Source organism: Panthera uncia, chromosome B4 (assembly GCF_023721935.1).
Source record: "Panthera uncia isolate 11264 chromosome B4, Puncia_PCG_1.0, whole genome shotgun sequence".
Classification (NCBI taxonomy): Eukaryota; Metazoa; Chordata; class Mammalia; order Carnivora; family Felidae; genus Panthera; species Panthera uncia.
Genome location: NC_064809.1, coordinates 54,218,600 through 54,244,514, shown reverse-complemented (window position 1 = coordinate 54,244,514; position 25,915 = coordinate 54,218,600). Strand labels below are relative to the sequence as shown.

The 25,915-nt window shown below is 37.8% G+C and overlaps 1 protein-coding gene across 1 annotated transcript in view; it reads left to right on the top strand.

Moving 5' to 3' along the window:
• The window catches only part of ST8SIA1 (ST8 alpha-N-acetyl-neuraminide alpha-2,8-sialyltransferase 1), a 144,089-nt gene that overhangs the window by 26,629 nt on the left and 91,545 nt on the right, over positions 1-25,915 (top strand). The window contains exon 2 of the mRNA XM_049625180.1: positions 22,821-22,965. Coding sequence (XP_049481137.1) covers positions 22,821-22,965 — 145 coding nt within the window. The remainder of the gene's footprint in view (positions 1-22,820; positions 22,966-25,915) is intronic.

The following is a 25,915-nucleotide window of genomic DNA, read 5'->3' as shown; positions in this document are numbered from 1 at the left end:
CATGTCCTTTCTAACAATTGTGGGAATTTCAAAACTGCATGTGTCAGGCACAAAGGAAGCATTGTTACACAGCCAAGTGTTGCACTGCGGCCAGGCTTCTTTGTAGAATGTTGAATGACATCCTTGGTAAACTCTAAAAATGTGGTGATTCTGGTTCTTGAATACTAAGTTTTAATAGCTCTTAAAAATGAATGTAGTAGATTGTTGGTAGTCAGTCTTTTGTCACAAATAAACATCAAATCTGAGAGCTGTGCCATTCGTCGATTATAACTCAAGAAGTGTCTGACTGTCTTCATCCCTTCATGTCCTGTCAGTAGGACCTGTTGGTCCAGTATCCTGGCCAGAAGCAATCAGGAAAATAGAGCAGGATGGGGGATTTTAAACTGGTTGGTTATATTTATTTAGAGGAGAAGGAGGATCTTATTAACATTCACCCATTACCTTTGGAGTGTACATTGTAATTTATGGAGTATTTCCTCAACTGATCTTGATTTTCATTTAAGGACTTAAAAGTAGGTGTCAGGTGGTTACCTGCATCAGCATTTTACAAACAAGCACCAGAGAAAGAGGGTAAGTGACTTGCCCGGCATCACACTTGCTAACTCCTCACTCTTTTGAATGTCACTCTCTGCCATTTTGCCTATGGGATAAAGTCTAACCTTCTTAACTAGCCATATAAAGCCCTTCATAATCTGTTCCTTGCCTACTTTCTAAATTTAATCTCTTGTGCAAACTATGGCGTATTTATTTGCCGCATGTATTCTGCATTTCTAATCATGCCAAGTGCTTGTGGCTCTGTTAATTGTGTTCGGGATTTCCCACATTTAGGATTTAATGGGCTAGAAAAATCACCAAATGAATTAATAAATGGACAGTTCTGATAATTTGATATTTGGCAATTAAGGAAATTATAAAATACCACAGTTTCATTAAAGACTTTACGTGTTAACCTCAAAATATAGAAAGCACACAATCCCAGGGAAATAAAAGGGCTGCTAATTAAAAATAAAATATACAAGCCTCACTGACTGCTTATGTTTTCCCCTTTTTGCCAGAGACTACTGAAAAAATTGTTCGGGACTGGCACTGGCCTGTGGTGTTTGGGAACTTTGTGCCTTTGTACATACAGGCTGTTTTCTCTGTCAGGAATTCTCTACTTTTCCCACGCCACTAGCCTTTGGCCTGTCTGACTAAATCCTCTTAGGCCTTCAATTCTCAGTTTACATGTTGACCTTAGAAAGTCTTTTCCCATCTCCCTCCACCTGTTCTCTCCCACCCCACCCCACCCACCCCTCCAGTTATCTCTTCGTAGTGGCATTCTCTGCATCTTCTTCCATGCCCTGAGAAACTGTGCTGGGTTTATTTACTGCTCTTTTGCCACAAGACATGAGATTCTAGAAGGCAGAGACTGCATCTTATTCAACCCCATTTCTAAAGTTTAGCAGCACATGGTCTTTTGTACACATTCAGTGTGTAATAAGTACTTAACAGATGAATTAATGAATGAGAGAATGAATGAATAACACCTGTGTACCCTTCATGCCATTTGTTTGTGTCTTGTACATCTCCTGTGGCCTGCAGTTTTAAGTGTAGAGGATTTCTTCAAACAAACACAAACACTCATTGAATTGAATTAATTTATGGGTTTTGACCTCACCAGTTCTTTTATTTTTCTTTGTCAAGGAAAACTAATTATGTTCTCCATTATCAGAGTGTCTGGGAACAGTCTGCAGCTGCTGTCTGAAATATCTTCATGGGCATTAATGCTTCTCTCAGCTCTTCTGGTCAGTTTGTGTTTTTCTTTTCATCTGTTCACTTCTGCTTCATGATGTTGATGATCACATTTAAATTTATTATTATGGCAAAGGAATGTTGTATCATGCTATAAAGTATATATGGAGAATATTCAGCATTTTTTGTAGTCTGATTTTTCTTAAATCTACAGAGGTTTAGATGCTTTGCCTTGTCATTGTTGTTGTTTTTATCCTTCTCCTTCTCCATAATCTATACACTCAACATGGGGCTTGAACTCACCAACCTGAGATCAAGAGTCACATGCTCTACTGACTGAGCCAGCCGGACACCCCTTTATTATTGTTATTTTAAAAAATTGTTTCAAAACAGCTTTTTTTTTGCCTTTCAAAAAGTTTTGTCAAAACAACTTACCCAGAAAAGATAGCAATAGCTTATCGTAAGATTCAGTAGTGATACGAGCACTCTCATTTCAGGGCATGTGATCTCTAAGCAATATAAGTTACCAGGTTGAGCATTTTCCAGCTCACAAGATAACTGTGATTTACATTATTTCACTGACGCTTGCTCAGTCACAGGGGAACTACTTTTTTGCCTTTCTCACAGAGATGCCTCCTGTAGACAGGGAAGGGCTGAGATCACTTCTCTAAGGTTGTGCAGCCATGAGAAGCCTAAGCTTCAGTCTGGGCTTGGATCTATACCTTGGAAGAAATATTAGCTTCTCTTCTTGAAGCTCACTGTTCCTTTGCCTTCCCTAACATTCCCTTTTTTAAATGAAAATAACTCATGTTTATAATAATAATAATAATCACAACTACTTATGAACACTTCTATGTACGAGGTACTTTATACACTTTATTTACAATACTTTCAACTTATTTTGTCCCCATTTTATAAATGAGAAAGCTGAAAACCAAAAGGTTAAGAGGTTTGGCCTAAGCCATACAGCATTAAGTGGCAGAGTTAAAGCTGTGTGACCCTAAAGTCTCTGGTCTTTCTGTTATACCATGCTGCCTTACTCATCAGATGACCTGGATCATAGCTATACAGTTTTGTGCTGCTGCTTAACTCCTGTAAAGAGAAATAAAATACCTGACTCATGGGACTGTTTTGAGAACTAAATGGGATAGCATATATATGAAAGGTCCTGGGATAGTGTCTTGTGTATTATAAGAACTAAGTATTTTTCTTAATTTTTTCTTTTTCCTCTGTGTTGTTCTTTCTCCATTGACCCAACCCTATTCTCCAACCCCAAATTTAGCTATCTCCTGATGGCCCATCATACATCTATTCTCTTTTGTATTTCTCTGGAGATGTTAGTTCTCTTGGGTTGAGTATAAGGAATGTGGCTGTGACTCAGTCTTTCATTATTATTAGAATAAAAAATATTGGGAACTAAAGTTTGAGCCTTGGCACATAACCACATTTAGGCAAGGGGAAGAAGTGCTGTTTTGTTAGGAAAGAGAGAAAAGGCAAATGGAGAGGAGGTGGTTGGGTATGTTGATACACTGCCATAGATATCCAGGGAGGAAAAGTTTGTGGGAAGGAAGGATTTGATCAACAATGTCAAATGCCAGAGTGTTCAGGATGAATAAAAAGTGAGGAAAGGCCATTTGATTTGATTTGGTCATTTGGATGTATTTGAAGTCCTTGGAAAGGGCAATTTCAGGATGAGAGATAGGAAAATGAAAACGTTGATGAAGAAATACAGGCAGTAGTGTTTTGATGTGTTTGGTTTGTAAGAATTCTCAGAGAAAATGTAGCATATTTAAAGATGTAGCATATTTGAGGGGATTTTTCTTTGACTTAGGATAAATATAAGTATTTTTATGAACAGAAGTTAAGGATTCAGTTAAGAAGGAGATGTGGAAGACTCCATCTCCTCCTGAGGCACTGCTTCTAGTAATTCATTTAAATTGCCTTTCTGCTTCTGGGAAACCCTGCCTAAGATAATTGATGATGCACAAGGATCTTTCTTTTCATTCTGGCTTTTCCGTGTCCAAAGATGGCAGTGTATGAACTTGCCTCCTCTCATGGACACACCAAATCTACAGATATGTATGGATCATTTCTCTCTGAAAAAGATCCGAAAAGATGAACTGTTTCTCCATAACGGAAATAAGACCAGTAAGACAGGTCTTGGCACACCCTTAAAATGGGGATATATCAAGAATGTCAGGTGGTTTAGACAATCACAAAGGTTTGAGAGACAAGTAGGAGCTAGGGCAAGGTTGAATGAGAAAGTTCATCACCTACACAGGTCCACTTCAAGAATGAGAGAGGTAGCTGTTTTACTTAATACATAGAAGCAAACACAGAGAATCGAGTAAAATGAGGAAAAAGAGAAGTATGTTCCCAATGAAAGAATAAGATCAAAACTTCAGAAAAATACCTTAATGATGTGGAGATAAGTAGATAATTCAAAGTAATAGTGATAAAGATGCTCACCAACCTCAAGAGAATGGATACACACGGTGAAAATTTCAACACACATAGAAAATATAAGAAAGTATCAAGTAGAAGTCACAGAGCATAAGAATAAAGTAACTAAACTAAAAAAATACACTCAAAGGGTTCAATTGCAGACTGGACAAGAAGAATGGATAAGTTAGCTAGAAGATAAAGCAATGGAACTTATCCAGAGGGAGCAGCAAAAAGAAAAAGAATTTTAAAAAATGAAGCTAACTTAAGGGACCTCTGGGATAATATCAAGTGGAATAACATTCACATTATAGGGGTCCCTGAAGGAGAAGAAAGAGAAAGAGGAGAAAACTTATCTGAAGAAACAATGGATGAAAACATCTCTAATCTAAGAAAGGAAACAGATGTGTAGGCCCAGGAATACCAGAGAATTCCAAATAAGATGAACTCAAAGAGATCCATATCAAGACACATTATAATTAATGTGTCAGACATTAAAGATAGAGAATTTTAAAAACAGCAAGAGAAAAATAAGTTGTTACTTATAAGGGGAACTCCATAAGGCTATCAGCACATTATTTAGCAGAAATTTTGCAGGCTAGAAGGGAGTGGCATGACATGTTCAAAGTGCTGAAAGGAAAAAAACCCTTCTAACCAAGAATACTCTACCCAGCTGTATTATTATTCAGAATTGAAGGAGAAATAGTTTTTCAGACAGGTAAAAGCTAAAGTCGTTCATAACTGCTTTGGTTCATAAACCAACCTTACAAGAAATGTTAACACACCCACAACTAGCATCATACTCAATGGTGAAAAGCCAAAAGATTTTCTAAGATCAGAAACAGACAAGGATGCCCATGTTTGCCACCTATATTCAACATAGTATTGGAAGTCCTAGCTGCAGCAATTAAGCAAGAAAAGGAAAAGTCAACCAAAAAAAAAAAAAAAAAAAAAAAGGAAAAGAAAAGAAAAGAAAACAGCATCCAATTTTGAGAGGAAGTAAAACTGTCACTATTTGCAGATGACATGATACTATATACAGAGAACCCTAAAGACTTCATGAAAAACTGTTAGAGCTAATAAATGAAAGTCAGGATAAAAGATTACTATATGAAAGTCTGTTGTATTTGTGTACACAAATAATGAACTATCAGAAAGAGAAATTAAGGAAACAAGTCCATTTACAATCACTTAAAAAAGAATAAAATACCTAAGAATAAAATTTAACCAAGGAGGTGAAAGAACTGTGTATTGAAAACTATAAGACAGTGATGAAGGAAGTAGAAGACACATCTAAATTAAAATATATTTCATGCTAATGCATTGTAAGAGTTACTATTATTAAAATGTCCATATTATTCAAAGCAAGCTACAGATTCAGTGCAAGCCCTATCAACATTACAGTGACATTTTTTTTCACAGAAGTAGAACAAAGAATTCTGAAATTTACATGGAACCACTAAAGACTCTGAACAGCCAAAACAATCTTGAGAAAGAAGAACAAAACCAAAAGTATCATGCTCCCTGATTTCAAACTATATTACACAGCTCTGATATTAGCATAAAAAGAGACACATAAATCAATGGAACAGAATAGAGAACTCAGAAATAAACCACACATTTTTGTTCAAGTAATTTAAGACAAAGGAGGCAAGAATTATACAATGGGGAAAGGACAATCTCTCCAATAAATGGTGCTGGAAAAACTGAACAACTACATGCAAAAGAATGAAACTGGACTACTGTCTTGCACCACACACAAAAATTAACTTGAAATGGATTAAAAATTTGAATATAAGACCTGAAACCATAAAATTCTTACCCAAAAACCATAGGCAGTGAGCTCCTTGACATCAGTCTTAGTAGTGCTTTTTGGATCTGACTCCAAAGGCAAGGGAAACGAAAGCAAAAATAAGCAAATAGAACTACATAAAACTAAAAAGCTTCTGCACAGTGAAGGAAACCATCAAGAAAATGAAAAGGCAGTCTACTGAATAGGAGAAGATATTTGCAAATCACATATCCAACAAGTGGTTAATATCCAAAATATATTAAGAATGCATACAACTCAGTAAAAAAAAACTGATGAAAAAAAGGGCAGAGAACCTGAATATACATTTTTCCAAAGAATACACACAGATGGCTAACAGGCCCTTGAAAAGATGTTCAACATCACTAATCATCAGGGAAATGCTAATCAAACAGTAATGAGATATCACCTTACACTTGTCAGAACGGCTATTGTCAACAAGACAAGAAATAACAAGTGTTGGTGAAGATGTAGAGAAAAGAGAACCTTCATGCACTGTTAATGGAATGTAAATTGGTACAGCCACTGTGGAAAACAGTGTGGAGGTTCCTCAGAAAGTTAAAAGTAGAACTATACTATGATCTAGCAGTTTCCCTACTGAGTGTCTATCAGAAGAAATGAAAACACTAATTCAAAAAGGTGTATGCACTCCTTTGTTCATTGCAGCATTTTCACAACAGCCAAGATATGGAAATAACCTGTGTCCATTGATGGATGAGTGGATAAAGAAGATATGGTATATATTTATGACAGAATAAAACTCAGACATAAAAAAAATGATATCTTTCCATTTGTGACAACATGGATAGACCTTGAGGGTATATGCTAAGTGACATGTCAGATAGAGAAAAATAAATACTGCATGATTTCACTTATATGTAGAAATAAAGAACCAAAACAAACAAAACAAAACAAAACAAAACCCAGACTTGTAGATGCAGAGAACAGATTGGTGGTTGCTAAAATGTAGGGTGGTTGGAGGTGGGAGGGCAAAATGGGTGAAGGGGATCAAGAGGTCTGAATTTACAGGGATGCCTGGGTGGCTCAGTTGGTTAAGTGTCCGACTTCAGCTCAGGTCATGATCTCATGGTTTGTGAGTTTGAGCCCCACGTTGGGCTCTGTGCTAACAGCTCAGAGCCTGGAGCCTGCTGCGGATTCTGTGTCTCCTCCTCTCTCTGCCCTTCCCATGCTCATGTTCTGTCTGTGTCTCTCAATAATAAATAAATGTTAAAAAAAAATTAAAGAAAAAGAAGTCCAAATTTACAGATACAAAATAATAAGCCATGGGGCTATAATGTACAGCATGGGGAATATGTTCAATAATCTCGTATTAACTTTGTATGCTGACAGATGGTAACTAGACTTACTATGTTGATCGTTTCACAGTGTATACGAATGTCGAATTACTCTGTTATACAACTGAAACTAATATAATAGTGTGTGTAATTATACCTCAGTAAAAGAGAAGAAAAAGGAGACTGAAAGGTGGTGGAAAGGAGGGATAATTTTAATGTATATAAATTTTGAAGAAATCCTGAGAATATAACATCAAGATCACAAGGAGAAAAATCACATTAATTACATTTTTCTCTATGTGGTTTTATTTTTTGTTAAGTTTTAATTTCATCTTTATGCTTTTTAATATTTTTCAGATTTTCTATACCAAGTATCTATTACTTTTTATTTTTAATAGCTCTTAAATATCAGATTTAAAATGATAAAGTAAAATAAGTTCACAGCACTAAAAAGTTATAGAAATACATAAGATGAAAAAATAAGATGAAAATAAAAGTCCCCACATACCCTAATTCTCCATTTCCATTCTTTAAAGCAACCGTCATCAAAATGACTCTTGGTAGTACATGTATGTTTTAAAATCAGAAAACATTATCAAACAATCAGTTAAAGAAGTTAAATTTGAAAAAAAAAGGATAATACTGCCTGGCTTCTGATTTCCTGACCCCTCTTGAAAAACTAATAAAATTGTAAGAGAGGACTATAAATAAGAATAAGCTTGTAAAAATGAAGAGAATGGAAGAGAAGACAATAGCAGAGAAAAGACATCAACAAAATTTTAGGAGATGAAAAGCAGATGTCTCAATGATATCTGACCAGGAGAGTGCTGAAATCTAAAACTTGAGTGCCTGCAGCTGGGGAAGCCAGCAAGAAGGAAGCCAGTTCATGTTGCAGAATTCCGGAAAGACTCAGCAATTACAGGTGAGTGCTGATGACACTAAAAATGGGAGGATTGGTTGGAAGTGTTCCAGGTCTCCTTTTAACCCCAAACACAAGAAGTTGCCCTTGCCCATCTGTGAGAAGACTGGGGATGAAACAGAGACTCTGGACTTGGGACATTGGATAAAAACAAGGGAATTAAGAGAAAGGTTGTGTTATGAAGAGTGAGATCTCAGCTGTACCTTTTCACTTAGCTCCCAGAATGTTATCACCTCAGCTTATACCTAAGCAAGAAATTGGCAAGTTCCTCTCTAGGGAAACAGAAAAAGCTGGATACTGACATTTGGGGTTCCTCCCATGAAGTGTCTAGGTCGCAGCCGGATCACACTCTGATGAGGCCTAGCAGTTGGTAATCACTACCCAAGTATAAAGAACTTTCATTCAGTTGAATGTATCTCATTCTTAAATGTAACCAGGCAGCTATGGATCTGTATACATTTCTAGAAAGCCTCTAACATGAAAGAGAGCAAAATGAACCAATAGAAAAAACATACACCAAAAGATGATTGCAGGAAGCAAATAAACACATAACAAATGTTCTAGCTTTGACTCCCACAAAAAAATACATTGCATTTACAAAGATTAAAAAGCTATGAAATAAAACTTTTTGAAGATAAAAAAGAACTTTTTTATATTAAAAATGTGGTGATTAAAAGATCAGTAGATGAATTTGTAATATAGTGTTTAGGAAATCATTCCCCCAAAAGTAGAAAAGAAAAATAAGGAAGTGAAAAATGGAAAAAAAAAGATGAGAAGTCTGAATAATAGGAATTCCAGGAAGAGAAATATAAAAGAAAGGGAGGGTAGACGTTATTAAAGAAATAACAGAAGGCTGTTTCCAGAACTGAAGGATCTATTCGTGGTTGCAAGGGACCACCAAGTGTCCGGCAAAATAAATGCAAAAAGACCTATCTAAATGCATATCATTGTGAAATTTCAGAATCCCTCATTTAAGGTCTTAAAATCTTTCAAAGATGAGAAATGATTACAATAAAATGATTAGATATGAATGATACTAGATTTCTCAACTAAAATAGTGGAAGCTAGGAAACAATGGGTAACACCTTCAAATCTGAAAAAAAAAATTATTTCTGAACTATGATTTTGTGCCCAGCCAAACTAAGAATTGTTTTCAATATTCAAAGGCTCATAAAATGTATTTTGCTTTCACAATTTCTCAAGAGGGAAAGAGAGTATATGCTACACTACAATGAGGAAGTAACAACAAAGGGAAAAAATGGATAAAGGAAACTGGGTAATAGAAGGCAGAGAAGAGGTGAATGCAATTCCCAAGATGACCAGTGTTTATCCATGCTGGAGAGGAAATGGCACAAGGCTCTGGAAGAGATGTTTCCAAGAAAAAAAATTGAACAGATTGATTTCCTGATGTATTTGACCACGCTGAGAAAATGTTATAGTTCTTTGAAGAATTAGAAGGGGAATTATTGGAAGGTACATGATACATGAAGCAAATGAAAAAAGTTAGGCAATCACTAACTCCAGGAAGAGCAAATTTTAAAAAGCCTGCAAGAAAGAAAATCGAGTGATCGTATACTGCAGGACTCAGCTCTTAAATTATACTTAGAGATTCATAATGCTATAATAATACTGCTTTAACTGAAAATTTTTATGTAATTCTGTAAGGAATGTGGGGTGAAGAAAAGTCTGCGTATGTCCATTTGGGGTAGGATTAGAAAGTGATATCTTCATCTTCCCTAGTAGTAAGCCATACGATAGTATAAAAAATTGGAAAATAAAAATAGTATTTGAATAATAATCAAAATATGAAAACTATAGCCTTTTTGGTCTAGATATGGGGGTGGGGAATATGAAAGAGAACTCTTGTTTTTGTTGCCTTAGAGTACTTTAAACTCTGTACATATTTTGCTTTACTAAAAATAAAGATTTTTAAAAAGATGGTGTGTAACATCTTTTTTGAGCAAGAGAACGCTATTAGTATATACCCTTTAATTCAGGAAATACTTTAAAAAATTTATCCCAGGAAAACAATTGTGGGTGTGTCCACAAATCTAAGCATGAGAATATTTACCACAGAGTTGTTTGTAGCATCAATAAATTATAAATAGATTAAATTCCCACTTTAAGAGGGTGAGCACTGAACCCATCTTGTTTAGTGCTGTATCTTGTTTAGTATCTTGGGTTTCTGGGATTGTATCTGACATATACTAGGTACTCAATAAATATTTGTTGAATATTTACTAAGGAAATAGTTGAATTAATTCATAGGAAAAATGCACAAAAAACAATCTGTTAACACTGGTTACCTCTGTGTGGAGGAATTATCTGTTATATTTATTTTTGCCTATTTTTCTAATTTGTATTTTTGAAAATTTCTAAAATAACATTTTAAAGTTATAAATTTCTAAAATAAAAAAAAGATACACTAAAATTTCAAAAGTAACCGTTTATAAAGAGGAGAAGGTTGACAGTCCATGGAGTTCAGGCTGAGATTGTCTTAAAACTGAACATTCTGATGATTCAGACCAAAGTACCTCTTAATGGGTCAAAATAACTCTCATTCTTTGGTAAGTGGAAGCATACATTTAAAAAAATTTTTTAATGTTTATTTATTTTTGACAGAGAGAGAGAGAGCACAAGCTGGGGAGGGGCAGAGAGAGAGGGAGACAAAGAATCCGAAGCAGGCTCCAGACTCTGAGTGGTCATCACAGAGTCCGAAGTGGGGCTCGAACTCACAAACTGCAAGATCATGACCCGAGCTGAAGTCGGACGTTTAACCAACTGAACCACCCAGGCGCCGCAAATTTACTTTAATTTTAATTTTATTATTTATTTGATTGAGAGAGAGAGAGAGAGAGAGAGAGAATCCTAAGCAGGCCCTGCACTGTCAGAGCAGAGCCCAATGTGGGGCTCGAACTCTGGAACCATGAGATCATGACCTGAGCTGAAATTAAGAGTCAGATGCTCAACTGACTGAGCCACCCACACACCCCTGGAAGCATACATTTTTATGTAATTAGAAAAAAAATCTTCCTGACACTAAATTCAAGGAAGAAGTTATGTAGATGAACAAGATCATAGGAACATAATAGACGTTATCTTCAACTTCAGTTTTACAGAAAATGAAATGTTATTCTTTTTTTTTTTTTGCGTTTTTTTTGTGTTTTTTTGTTTTTTTTTTATTTTTTAATATATGAAATTTACTGTCAAATTGGTTTCCATACAACACCCAGTGCTCATCCCAATGAAATGTTATTCTTGATGTAGCTCTTTCTTATATTGACCCTGGAAAAAAAGCATAACTTTGTAATGTAACTTGGTGAAGGTATTTCTGCAGAATGGTTAATTAAGTGAGAGATGTCTCAATTTTCACATGGATTACAGTTCCAAAAGTGCTTTTAAGTCCAAAATGACCAGTTTTTAACCCTTTGCTTCCCAGTACATTTCTACCAAATACAGTGTTGGTCTGTCCCTCTGCTTTTTGTTTTATAGCCAATTCAGTACATTTTCTCCAAATGTATTGGAGAAATTTGTATTCATTGAAGGATTTTGAGGCCCCAAGCACTTTCCTTCACGATCTCCTCAGACATTGTGAAGGATTCCTTAGCAGGTCATTCCTAAACACTTGCCCTGGTACCCTCTAATGGGTAGGTTCAGAGTGGTCTTGAACGAAGGCAAGCATCCCTGGCTTGCGGCACATTTTCATCAGCAGCAGTTGAACATCTCCTTTAAATTTTTTTCAGAATGCCTATTACCCTAAACTATCATGGGGTTAGTAGACATTTGACATCTGTGCTTCTTCTTTGGCATTGTGTCACACATTTCTGACTTTGCCAGTTGGATGCACTCTTGTTAACCCCTAAGCCCTGAATATATCATAGTAGGTTTATTTGGTCTCTACTTTTCAGCCCCTGCTTATCCTTTATCCACAAACTAAAAAAAATTCCATTTCATCTATTATTTTCTTTCTCTTTTGCCAATTGTTGTTTCTTTCTTTATTCGCTCTTTGTCAAATGACTCATCTCATCTATACTTGTAATATCCTTTATTCTCTCATTGCTTTCAGTTTTAAAAAATCATCTCTACTTTTGTTTCCATTTCCAAGCCTACGCTTCTCCTGAATTGTTGCTGTCACCTCTCTCAATACCTCTGTACTTTTCTGTCCTGATGGGGGTCAATGATATTCACAAAACAATAGAAAACTAAATACAAATGTAGTGAACATAGCAACAAGGTGAGGAGTAATGGATGGATGCGATGAAAATGCCTGCCTGATTGTTTTCACAATATGCTGGTGGTGAGGAGACAACGTTTGATCTGGAAAATCTCTTTGTCCTCATTTATGAAAGGTTATAGGATATTTGAAAATAGTTACTTTATGTAATGCGAATAGCTGACTTTCTCGTCACTTGACTTGATATAGAGAAAGAATATAAAGAATCTAGCTCCTTGTAGAAAATCAGTTAACAAACATATCCTTTCATCTCTCCCAAATACTCATTCTTTTTACAGCATAGTTGATGGGAACTAGATGACAGTCAAAGGTTGTTGACAACCTGAAATGCTTATATTCTGTGCTGAGCAAAGTAAGACCCATATGTTTTAGAGAAGGAGGTGGCACCGTTAATATTCTGTTAAGAAAATTGAGAATCCCTGGCTTGTGTTGTTACACAAACTTCCATCCTGTGGAAATGGGTCATAGCACAAAGCCAAAATTTTTCTCAGAAAATAAATTTGAATCTGTTCAAATACTGGCACAGTTACTCAGAGAAATAACAGAAGTGTGTGCCATAAGTCATAAAAAGAGACACAGTCTAGAAAAATGTCAGGACAAATGCTCCAGTCCTGCATCTAGTAGGCAAGCAGAGCTGAGGTGAATTCAGGGAACTTGACTCCTGAACTTCACCCTCTAGAGTTTACTGTTCCCCTGGTTATCTTAACATTTGTTGATTTTGTTCCCAAGTTTAGAAAACTCTGTATAATTTGGTAAACTTATAAGCAGTTTCTGTTGCCTGTGTCTCCTTTTCATTTGCTTTGCCTTCCAATAACGTCTGCTCATCTTTCACAGAAATAATGACTTAGGTGTCATTAGAACAAGAAAAGATGTTTCTGAATAGAGTTCTTATATTTAATACATAATGTCTGGCTTCCTAGTGCAGCTGAGGAGCACCATTGACCATGATTACATAAAGAAATCCCTGCTGCATTCCACCCTGCTGTGTAAACCTGTACATTAGAGATACAGACCAATTATAAATCAGTTTAATCTGTAATTTGGGGCATTTGCTCCTTGCGCAAGTTTAAAACTCAGTAAGTATAGAGGTTTATGTGTGGACTGGCATCTCTGATCTGAACCTCATTTTCAGAACCCTGTGTTCTTCTGGACAACTGCCCAGCTACCATCCTGAGTGGACACACACCTGTCCCTTCCTGTGCTCCTTCCCAGCCCCCCAAAAGTGAATCATTATATTTCTCCTTTTAGACTTCAGGCCACTGAAAACATACCATCCAAATTTGGTGCATATTCACTTAGCTATTTTGCTGTGATCCTGTTAATAGAGTAAGAGAGAAATAATTTTATTCATAAAGATTAAACATATATAACAAGAAAATATCTTTGTCTTTCAAATCTCTACATTTTTCAAAAGAGGAAAAATATCTGAAAAGGGCATGTATAATGGTTTGTGTAGTGTATAATGTATAATGATTAGAGGGGAGTGAAAACTGAAGAGCCCACAGGTGAAATTGCTCTGGGTAAGAGAGAGATGTGATGGAGAGAGGGTGGCTGGGGCATGGTGAGAGGGAGGGATAGGATTGTGTCTTGGGAGAGACAGGCATCCACTGGAAAATATATGAAGTTTCTGTGGTGTGGTGACCCTGTCCCCTCCATGACAACTTCAGTAAAATCCAAATGTCTTTGTATGGTTTTGGAATTGGATTTATTCTCAAGGATCTGTGCTCGGTGCCACAAGAAGGTTGGTGGTGAGGGTAAAAACCACAGAGACACAACCTTACCTGATCCTCTCCCCCTGACATGTCAGCCCCATGTTGTTTGAATATGCCAGGTACTCCTGCCTGAAGACCTTTGTACTTGCTGTTGGCTCTACCTGAATGCTCTTTTCCCACATATCCACGTGGCTTACATCCTCACCTCCTTCTGGTCTTTACTCAGTTGTCACCTAGTGAGGACTTACTCAGCCTCTGTTGATAAGACATATTTTATCTTGTTTGTCTGACTTCTTCATTAGAATTTGAGAGGGCAAGGTATTCCCTGTCCCCACTCCCCAATCTGTCCTTAGTGCCTAGAATAACACTGGACACATAGAAAGTACTCAGTAAATATTTGTTGAGTGAATCAAATAATGCCTGCTATCCAAAGGAGCCCAGTTACTTCAATAAGCAGCAAACAGATGATTCTCAAAACATATTAGAATCTTTCTAGCTATATAGACAAGTAAGCATAAGTAGGAAGACTGACGAAAAGCATTTATTGAAATCTTCCTGGAAAAAATTGATGTTTTTTTTAAATTCAAATAATGATGTGTACATGTTAAGTACATTACAAAACAAACATATTAGGGAAAACCAGATCATCTTTGAAATATTTGTTTTAAAAGTTCTTCCTTTAAGTCTGCTCTTCCTGTTTTAGAGAAATGCAAATTACACATGGCAGTAATCTGACTTTCTTTGGAATGCTTTTCTTTTATTACGCAGTCATTTCAAATGTGGAGAATAAAATGCTGCTAAATAAAAGATTATTTGCTGTCTTAAGTGGTACACAAGAGCTGTTTTTCTCTGTTTTTGTCACCTGGCAAATAATCTACAAGATTGGTCTTTGAAGAGACTTTTATTATATCGGTAGAAAACATTATTTTAAGCAATAATCTAATGAAAGTATTTCTCCTCACACCATTCAAGACAATTTTTACAGAAAAATAAGATGAATACAAATCTCTACCATATATTGAGTGTGTTTTTTGAATCTATTAGGTCAATGATAGCAGCTGTTGCAGGGACCATGCTGTGAACATGCCTTTGTCCCAGAGAGGGGGCTGTCCACACTTGCTTCCCCCCTCCTGATGTGGGCAGGGCTCTGCTGCTTGTCCACTTCAGAGCAACTGACTGCTACAGGTTCTTGTTCCGTGTCCTGGACCCTTCTGTCACAGTGACTCCTGACTTTTAAATTTGGTTCAAAACAGATAATTTAAGACAAAGATTCCTTTAATTTGGGGGGCGGGGAATAGTTTTATGATGGCTCAAACCCTCCTTTCCATAATCGTTGTGAAATCTGCCATTTACTTACTTAGAATACCAGATTTCTGTAGGTCACCAGATTTTTCACTTAAAGAAAAGCTCTCTTTTTATTTGATGCTGTTTAGCTTCTAGCCTTTAAAATTTTTTTTTAATGTTTATCTATTTTTGAGAGAGAGAGAGAGAGAGAGAACACAAGTGGGGGAGAGGCAGAGAGAGAGGGAGACACAGAATCTGAGGCAGGCTCCAGGCTCTGAGCTGTCAGCACAGAGCCTGACACGAGGCTCAGATCCACGAACTGTGAGATCATGACCTGAGCCGAAGTTGGACACTTAACCGACTGAGCCACCCAGGCACTCTAGTCTTAATAGAGTGAACATATAACTTATCATCCAAATATGGACATGCTTAGGAATGGAAGGGAGGTAACCATAAATAATTATATCTGGAAAACAATCAACCTAGGATTGTGTGAGGCAAGCTGAGTATTATGGTTCCTAACTATGAAGGATAATAAAACGAATACTTACTGAAACCATGAAATGTGCTAAGTGCTATACACATTTAAGTATATGAAATATATATATATACACAAAAATGTATATAATCTCAATTTTTGTTTGTGAGAGAGAGAGAGAGGAGAGAGTGTGAGCAGGGGAGGAACAGAAGGAGAGGGAGCAAGAACATCTTAAGCTGGCTCCACACCCAGTGCAGAGCCCAATGTGGGGCTCGATCTCACGCCCTTGAGATCATGAGCTTGATATACCAAAATGAAGAGTCGGTTGCTTAATCAACTGAGCCACCCAGCTGCCCCTATAACCTCAATTTCAAAACCATCCTCTGATGTGGAACTTGAGCACATATTCAACCAAGAATCTGAGGCTCTGTGACACTAACGCAAAGAGTTAACATATAATAGTCTAAAAGGAATTTTAGGAACCCGACTCAGGACAGTTTGCAATAAGGACTATTGATTTAGCTCTCTGGAGAAAATGCATTGGATACATTTTTGGCCAAAAGCCAGATGTTAAAGTCAATAATTGGCTGAAATCAGGTAGCACTAGAACAGAAGGCACTTTCTGAAGACAAGATTAAATCGGAAACCTTATCAAATATTTTAAAAGTCAAATTTTGAAAGTTCGACACTATCATGAAGGAAAACAGAATTTATCAGCACCATCAACTGGTGTGCTGCTCTTGTGGTCCCTGTGTGGCAGGTCAGCAATCCTAAAGGGACACTTAATTTAATCAGACTAACATTTAGTGCACAGTGTAAGGAACTTGGGATTCACCACTCAGCACATCTCAGAAATATTGGACCTGTTATTATTGAGAAATGTTTACCAGTCTATAGCAATTATTTTGACAAGCTTTTGTTTTTTTGGTCTCCATAGACTAAAACCATAAGGAATTGATTTCAATTTGAATTTTGGCTAGTGAGAACAAAACGTGCATTGAGATTCTCTATTTCTCTAACATTTTCTTCTTCTCTCCCTACTTTTTTTTATTCATTCAATCAACATTTATTAAGCATCTTTTCAGTGTATTAGCCATCATTTCAGGAGATGGGGATACAACATCATGAAGATGATAGTCTCCCCCACCTCCCCCAGGAGTTTACATTCTGGGACTTGGGGAGACAGACAATCAAAACTTTAAACATATAACATATAAATAGTGTTATGTATTTATATGTAATAGAAGAAAATGGTAAGAGGGATATGAAGAATTCTCTGTCATGACTGGGTCATGATGATTTCTCATGATATTAGTTTGGACTTTTTCTTTCTCATGGAATTTTATAGGGGCAGATATGACATTTAATACCTCATAATAAGATACAAAGAGTTCCCAACTAGGATTTTTTTCTTGAATAACTCATTTTTGAAGTGGAATTAACTGAAAATTACATGTAGCTCTTAAAGATTAGTTTAATATTTTGAATGTTAGCACATCAACTATTCTACAAAGATTTGAATTATCATGTAATCTCAACTGTTACTCTGCGTTACATTATTATTTAAAATTTCATCAAGATTGGTTGGCTGAAAAATGGTATAGTATTTTTCCTGAAGTTATCTTCCAAACATACTTTCTCTTAACATATCCTTTAACTGACAGTTTGCTCTCCTATGTAGTCAATAATCCTTCATAATTTCAAAGTGCATAAATTAATAACTTTCACAATTAATTTATTATCACAGCATTTTATTCTTACAGTAATAAAGATACATTTAAATTTCACCTGACTGATAGAATTTCAACTTTTAAAGCAAATAAAGAGGGGTTCCTGGGCGGCTGATTTGGTTAAGCATCTGACTTCGGCTCTGTAATGATCTCATGGTTTGTGAGTTTGAGCTCCGCGTCAGGCTCTGTGCTGACAACTCAGAGCCTGGAGCCTGCTTCGGATTCTGTGTCTCCCTCTCTCTCTCTGACCCTCCCCCCTACATGCTCTGTCTCTCTCTGTCTGTCAAAAAATAAATAAATGTTAAAAAAAATTTTAAAACAAATAAAGAGATTTTCACTCTGGTTACTACTAAATTGCTCATCAGAATTTTATTTACTATATATTTTTTTATTTTTATTTTTTTTAGAGAGAGGGGGAGAGAGCATGACCGGGGGAAGAGCAGAGGGAGAAGGGAAGAGAGAATCTTAGGTAGGCTCCATGCCCATCTTGGAGCCTGAAGTGGAGCTTGATCTCACGATTGTGACATCATGACATGAGCTGAAATCAAGAGTTGGACACTTAACTCACTGAGCCACCCAGGGGCCCCTTGTTTTTATTTTTTTATTTCAGTATAATTGACATGCAACATTACATTAGTTTTGGGTGTACAACGTGGTGATTCAGCAACTCTGTATGTTATGGTATGATCACCACAAGTGTAGCTACCGTCTCTTGTCAATTGTATGCTATTATACCATTGACTATATTCCCTCAGCTGTACCTTTTGTTTATCAGAATTTTAAATTGCATATTTATTTATAAACAATAAACTCTAATGACACTTCTGTGTGTGTTGCTCACATCAATACTCTGTTTAGGTACGATGGTGATGCCACACACACACATTCAGGGATGCCAAAATGGCATTGAATTGGATGCTTGACTACTTGACTATTCAGCCTTTGAATAGCTAGCTGAATATAAAGCTCAAGTGTAGCAGCAGATTTAGCCAAACAGTGGAACAGTAGTAGAACTTTCATCCCTACTTTCTCAAATGCAGTCACTCTTTGGAAGGGGCCTAGTAGGGACAGTCGTTGGAGTGACAGCTTCCCAGCCTTCTTATCTCTGGTGACTAAAGTGTTAAATGTGGCATCTGAGAGAGACTCAGCAAGGTTCATTTTGGTACTGGGCATTATTAACTGAGTGGGTGGGTTTTCACCCTTATTCTTCTGTTGAGTTTCCCCAGAACCGCAGTCTTCCTGCTCGATAGACACAATAAGTGAATGTGGTCTTCTTGGTGTAGTTGATATGCATGGCTTTCATGAGGAGGCATGAGAACCTGAGTTTTTAGCAGGTGGTTCCCGGGCTTCATATTTACCTTCATGATGCAACTTGGAATCATTTGCTATGAACTCAGCTGAAGCTTGAGCTAGAATAATAAAAAGCATTTAAATTTTGGCTGCACTACTCAACTTACACTCAACCAAAACTTAATAATCTGCAAATTTAAACTTGAACATAAAAATGGATTTACTTTTGCTTTTTTGTCCCTGTGACTTTATTGTCTGTGGCAAAACAGAAGCAAATACTAAGGAGCATCCATGCAAAACATGAGAAAGGGGATGGGAACCAAATTTGCTAAAAATTCTAAAAGCTGGTTTATGTCTTCTTTCCAGGATCACCTGCAGGTTGGATGGAGGTAAAATTCAATATTCAACTGTCAACAATTTCTTAGAGGTAGTGGACTTAATGTTTCTGTTGTATACTCTGATGAAGGAATGCATCTTGCTGTCTCATATCTGTATAGCAGCTCCCCTGCTCAGACGAGTTGCTTCCTTCTTCCTGCCAGCTCCTCCAGGGCTGGAAATCTCAGAGCAGGAAATTCGTTCTGGAACTCTGAGTGTGACTCATGCTCTCCTCTTTTTTTATTAAAAATTTTTTATGTTTATTTATTTGTTTATTTAGAGAGAGACAGAAAGAGAGAGAGAGAGAGAGGAGGGGCAGAGAGAGAAAAGGAGAGAGAATCCCAAGCAGGCTCCATGCTGTTAGCACAGAGCCTGACACGAGGATTGAACTCACGAACTGCGAGATCATGACCTGCAGTGGAATCAAGAGTCAGATGCTTAACTGACTGAGCCACCCAGATGCCCCCAGGTCCTCCTCCTTCTGAACAGCCTCAGCCATCTGTGCACATCTGTAGTGGTGCCAGTTACACCCACCTGCCTTCATAAGTAGTGACTTGCTTGTTGGTTGCCACCTCTTGTGCATGTTCTCTGAAGACGGGTCTGATTTTTAATTCAATTTTATATCCCGAGCACTCAGCACAGTGTTACGTGAGAACTCGGTAAAAGTCATTACTACTGTGGCTACTATTACTATTCCTGGTAGAAACTTACTGTTTCTACCACTGTAGTTGCTGCAGCTGCTGTTATAACCAGTGTTAGCTGGTGAGCTGGTGGCACCCTCTCAGGCCTGGAGAGTGCATGCACTTTCACATTTTGATCGCTTTTTGTCCACCCTCCAGAGACAGGCATGGCAAGGGAGGAAGATAGGGAGGCTTTCTGCATGAAGGGAAAAGTCTGAAAGTTCATGATAGGAAAACCACTCCCATATTGCAAATGGCAATATGAATATTACAAATTTACTATAGCTCTTGGATTTTTAAAAATATTTGTGCACTTGTGACACTTTCATTTTCTGTTGAATATGTGGTTTTCCCACGGAAGGTATGATTGCTCTGACCATGGTGATGCTGTAGGAGGAGATGTAAATTTGAGCCCATCTAACACACATTTTATCAACAATGAAGCAAACATTTATTCACCTGATGAACTTGAACAGCTCTTTTGGCCTGAGCTTCAGTTTCATTAGAAATTTAAGATAATGTAATCAACTCTGTCTTGGTGTTTTGAGGATGAAAAGAGGAAACCAATGTGAAAGGGAAATATAAACTTCCAGGTTCTAGACATAATGAGGTGTTATTATATGGCTGTGGCTGATCTTTCCTCTGAATTTCCAGTAGCACTTTGTACTGAATGGCAAGTTTAGTTGGTTTGGAGGGGAGAGCTATGGTCTGGTTGGACGTACCAGATACGAGGTTAAAACAAAACAAAACAAAACAAAAAACAAAACAAAACAAAACAAAACAGGGAGCAAACCATCCCCACCTTCCACTAGTTATGTGGCCCAGGATAGATACCTGAAAAAAGGATCTTAAGGCTATTTAGCTCAAGGTCATTCACTGTGAGGATGAAGTGGAAAAATACCTCTAAAGACACTGGGTACATTGAAGGTGGTTGGCTGGTGTTTACAAAGTATTCCTTCAGGGCAGCGAAAAGTAAAGGTGAATCAAAAAGGTTCTGAGCAGACAGCACACAGAGGGAAAAGCCTAAGTCGGACTACTGGTGTGACCTGTGCAAGTCCTATTCTGGCCATAATCCCATTTCCTCAGATATGAATTGGGTGTAATAATAATAGTTTCCTTAATTATCTCTTAGGGTTATTGTGAAAACTAAAAGTGGCAATATAACACTAGACTCAAAGGTTTAGTTTATTCACCCCACAAAGTTTAGAGTTATGCCTATGATAATTCTCCTTTTTCCAAAAATAATCTTAACCCGTCTAGTTTATGTTGACTGAATATAACGCCTAGGATGCTCTTTTGACAAAATGCTGGCAAGTCACCACGCACTTGACTGCCTCCATTCAGGCCACCTTTTGGGTGGTGAAACATTGATAAAAATTAATGATGATGGAGGAGGAAAGGAAAGAGGCACAGCTGGTGAGACAAATTCTAGGAACTTTGATAAGATGAAGGCTTTGTTCCTGAGCCCCTCTCCGTTGTCTTTTCTAAGGAAACCTTTGTGAGGAGGAAGCCAACCAGAGTGCTGGAGAAAGCACCATGTGGTAGGGAGAGCATCATGGCCCTGGGCGAGGAGGCCGGCCACAGACACCGACTCTGTGTATTCATTTCTACAATGAAGTTGGGACTGTGTAATAACAACATGTATTGAAATTGTACTGTGTGTGCCACAGGGACACTCTCAGTGAATTCTCAGAAACAATCTCTGAGGCCAGTTGCGAATCCCAGGATGTTCTCCAGTTACGGACTAAGTAGGTGGCAGAGCCGGGATTTGAACCCAAGTACTCCACATTACCTTCCCCTTTCAGCTCTAAGCTTCTATACGGTGGTGGCCAAAGATGTTTGAGCAAGCAGGTCTGTGTGGGAGCACCACTCAGAAGTGGTTTATGTTAGCAGTTTGCTTTACTGGTCCTTCCAAAGGTAGGACTGGGGAATCAGCTCTTTTACTCCTGAGAGCTCAGGGAGTAAACAGAGTTGGTTTCTGTCAGGTTTTTAAGCAGAGGGAAGTAAATATTGGCTCGTAGAGTGGTAACAGGGCTTCCATCTGAGGGGCCAGCAGAGGAGCAGCCTGCGAACCAGCCCAGAAAAGTGAGGTGACCCAGGAGACCCTGGTGTTGCAGATGCTAAGGGAGTAGGGATCCCTTCCCAAAGGCCACACAGTGCTCCACTGTGTCCAGTACTGCTAAGCTGTCAGACCAGACAAGAGCTGAAACGACCAACAAGATTTTCTGGTTAGAACACAGGTGGCTTTGCCAGCATTTGAAACACATCTTTCATCTCATTCTGTTTCTATTTAGAAGGGTTTTTCCTGCAGGGGTTGTTCTTTTATTTTGCCTCCAGTTTTGGGGAGTGTACCCTCTTTGGGGCCACTGTGTGCATCCCCTACTTCATATAGCACACGTAAAGTCCCTTGTTGCTGAACTCAATCCCCCTAATGTCAAGTCACCATAAAGATGCATTTCTGCTCCAGATCCATAGCCCAACAGTCTCCAAAAGACCATCCAGATCTTTTCTGGACCTGGATGTTTAAGTCAGTCAACAAATCTGCAATTACAATGATTATTTTTGCCTTCAGACATATTTTAGCTGCATCTGAAAGCTAATGGATTTTCTTTCTTAAACTTTTTTTTTTTTTTTTTTTTTTTTTGTATTTTGAAATATTCCAGTCATGCATTTTGATGGCTGGAAGAGTGAAGTAATAGTAATCTAATCACCCTGGAGACACAGATGCTTTTGTGAGCTGGCACCGAGGTAAGGCTGCACATCTCTGTGGGAATGACAAGTGAATGAGTCTGCCGCTCACTGAACCTGCTGTTCTTTTCTCTCTCTGTTTTCTCTCCTAGGAAACAGATGGAAGACTGCTGTGACCCCGCCCATCTCTTTGCTATGACTAAAATGAATTCCCCCATGGGGAAGAGCATGTGGTATGATGGGGAGTTTTTATACTCATTCACCATTGACAATTCAACTTATTCTCTCTTCCCCCAGGTTAGTATAGAGTTTGTTGCCTTTTAATATAGTTTCCTGTGTGTCTTGATATCATAGGGAAAAGATCGTTGAGTTTGCCTCACTTATCGGATCTCCTTCTTTTCAGCCCCTTTCTTCTCTTCTTCATTATAAATGTTTTTCTTTATAGCTGTCACGTTTTTGGTGAAGAAATCACAAAACATTTTCATGCAAGGGCAGAAGTAGGCTATCACAGAGTAATAGTTTTCCTAGCCCTTCTGATTTGGGTCATATGAGACTGAAGAAAGCAAGCAGAGAAGGAAGCAAAGTCAGGAATTGTGGAATTCTAGTGTTTTGAGGTTGGCTGTGGAATGATCTTGAAGATTTGCAATATTGGAATGTTTTCTTAGGACTGGCATTATTCTCAGGGACTGGGGACCATATGCTCCCCAGCAGAAGGAGTCTGCTTCTTAGAGCTCTTGGATCTTAACCCTGTGGTCAGACACTGCTCTGAAGTGGAGGTGGTGGAAATGGAGAGAAGGAATTCAACCACGTTTGAAGTGGTCTAAATGAAGCCTTGTTTATGTAAGGTTTTTCTTCTTTGTTTCCTGAGCATTCCAATCAAATGCTTTACTAAAATGTATCAGTGAAAGGGAAAAATAGAGAAATCTTTATTTCTAGGGAGCCCTAGTTGGAGGAGGGGGGTGGTGGTTCTTAGGTGAAACCGCCATTAGGGAGAAATCGAGAAATGAAGCTTGGCCCCCCCCCCAAGTCTTCAGTCCATTCTTGGTTTGGCCAGATGATCATGCAGAAAGGGAATTCACCATGAGAATTGGAAAACAGGGCTGAAACTTTCATGTATCTGTATTAATAGCAAAGAGTCTTCAAAGGAGGCACAGACCCAAAGCTCTACCAGAGCCAAAGACACACTCTCTATGAAATAGCCCATCTCTGCTAGCTCATCTGTAGGTGTTTTAGTCTAACTTAATGGTTTTAGTGCCTAATGACAAGTTTTTTTAAAATGTTTTTTTTGAAGTAGGAAATAGAAAGTTGAATATATTCCCATCACCCATGTGCTTTCTTTCTCTTCTTTATTTGCCCTTGGGAGTCTTCTTAGTGTCAAAGGAAATGACTAAGAGTCGTAAAATGTGATATTGAATTTCTTCTCCATTTCTAACTACCTAAAGGCCTTGCTAAGTCACCCAACTCTTCTGAGACTCAGCTTTCTCATCTGTACAGTGGGAAGAGCAGTACCTATCCTAACACCTCAGAGTTGGGGTCAGGATCAGTTTAGATAATGCATGTCCATGTACTTGGAAACCACAAAGCACATGTAAACATTAGGTGTTAATGTTGTCCTGGTTCATATCGTTGCATCTTCAGACTGCGAAATGAAGGATATAATTGCATTAGTCAGGGTTTAAGGCAGGGAATGGAAATCTTCCTAGGTATTTTTAGCAGAAATATATTTATTATTGGAAATTAGGTGCTTAAAAAAGCATCAGAAGAGTGGAGAAGTGGGAGTCAAGAGGTGGGTCCTGGAATTACTTAGTTCAGGAATTTACCGCCATAATTGTGGTTTAGAGATTAGAAGGTCCCAGCTGCCGCTGCCATTGCCATTAACATGGTCACAACTGTCTGTGACAGAAACAGTAAGATGGGTTCTGATTCATCTTCTCTTTCCAAATATCCCTCAAGTGCATCTAATGGGTAAGATTAGTTTGCATCTGGAACATTAGTTGCAACAAAGTCCAGGAGAGGCAGTTTTTAAAACAATCAAGCTTCAGCCAGAAGCTAGAAGAAAGATGGAAGAGGGGCGAAGAAGCCAATCCACAGTATCCTTTATGTACAAAACCTGATATCAGCTTGCCATGAATTGAAAAAGATAAGGAAGCAATCTTCTTTAACAGCTCATCAAATAGAAAAATTTTAAAAGAAACCCAAAATAGTCTTTTTATACATGAGGGCTTTCAGTCATCCCAACTGACTTCTAACTTTGTGCTAGCAAATAGATTAGAAGAAAGGAGATGATTAAAGAAATACAAAGTAGCCTCCCATCTTATCTGTCAATTGCAGCAGGAAGATAGCAGGAAACATTTGCTTTTTAAAGTGTGCGCACATGAATTCTGTGCCTCTTTATGCTGGTTGCAAGACCAAGAAACCATCCCTGAATAATAAGGAAAAATGCTTTTTTTTTAAGGAAGCAGACGTCATTACATCATTGTGTGTTTGCACAGTCATTACAAAGGGCTAAACTAATTCAACGAGAAGATTTTTTTTAAGTTACTGAGATTCTCAAACTACTAATTTATAGAAATCCTGGAAGATCAGTTTGCATCAATAAAAAGGATGATGTATATCCCTGGGCCCTCACTCCATTATTATTTCTTAGTGAAATTGTTCTACTTTGTTATCAGGAAGCTAAGTTACCAGTTAATTGATAAGCTTCATTCATATTCCAGTGGGAAGAAAGTTGTGTGTGCTGGTTAAGCAGAAATGCAGCTGAGTGGGCTCAGCTCGATTTGTCAGTTGAACGAAGCATTGCTTCTTTCCCTGAATTTCAGCAAAATAATGCCAAATCACTCAGTCTCTAACTCAGATGTATAATTTTATATCAATATGCTAATTTTTTAAAAAGTTTATTTATTTATTTTAAGAGAGAGAGAACAAGCAGGGGAGGGGCAGACAGAGAGAGAGAGAGAGAGAGAGAGGAAGAGAGAGAATCCCAAGCAGGCTCTGTACCATCAGCGCAGAGCCCAATGCTGGGCTCGAACTCACAAACCATGAGATCATGACCTGAGCCAAAATCAAGAGTCAGACCCTTAACTGGCTGAGCCACCTATGCTCCCCTTAATGTGCTAATTTCAATTATATATTATACTTTTCTCCTAAATGCTCGTGTTAGCCATCATAATTGTTATTATTCCTTCTCCTACCTTTATCCACTGTTTTTTTGCTGTTGCTGTGGTTGTTGCCAAGATGCACTACAAGA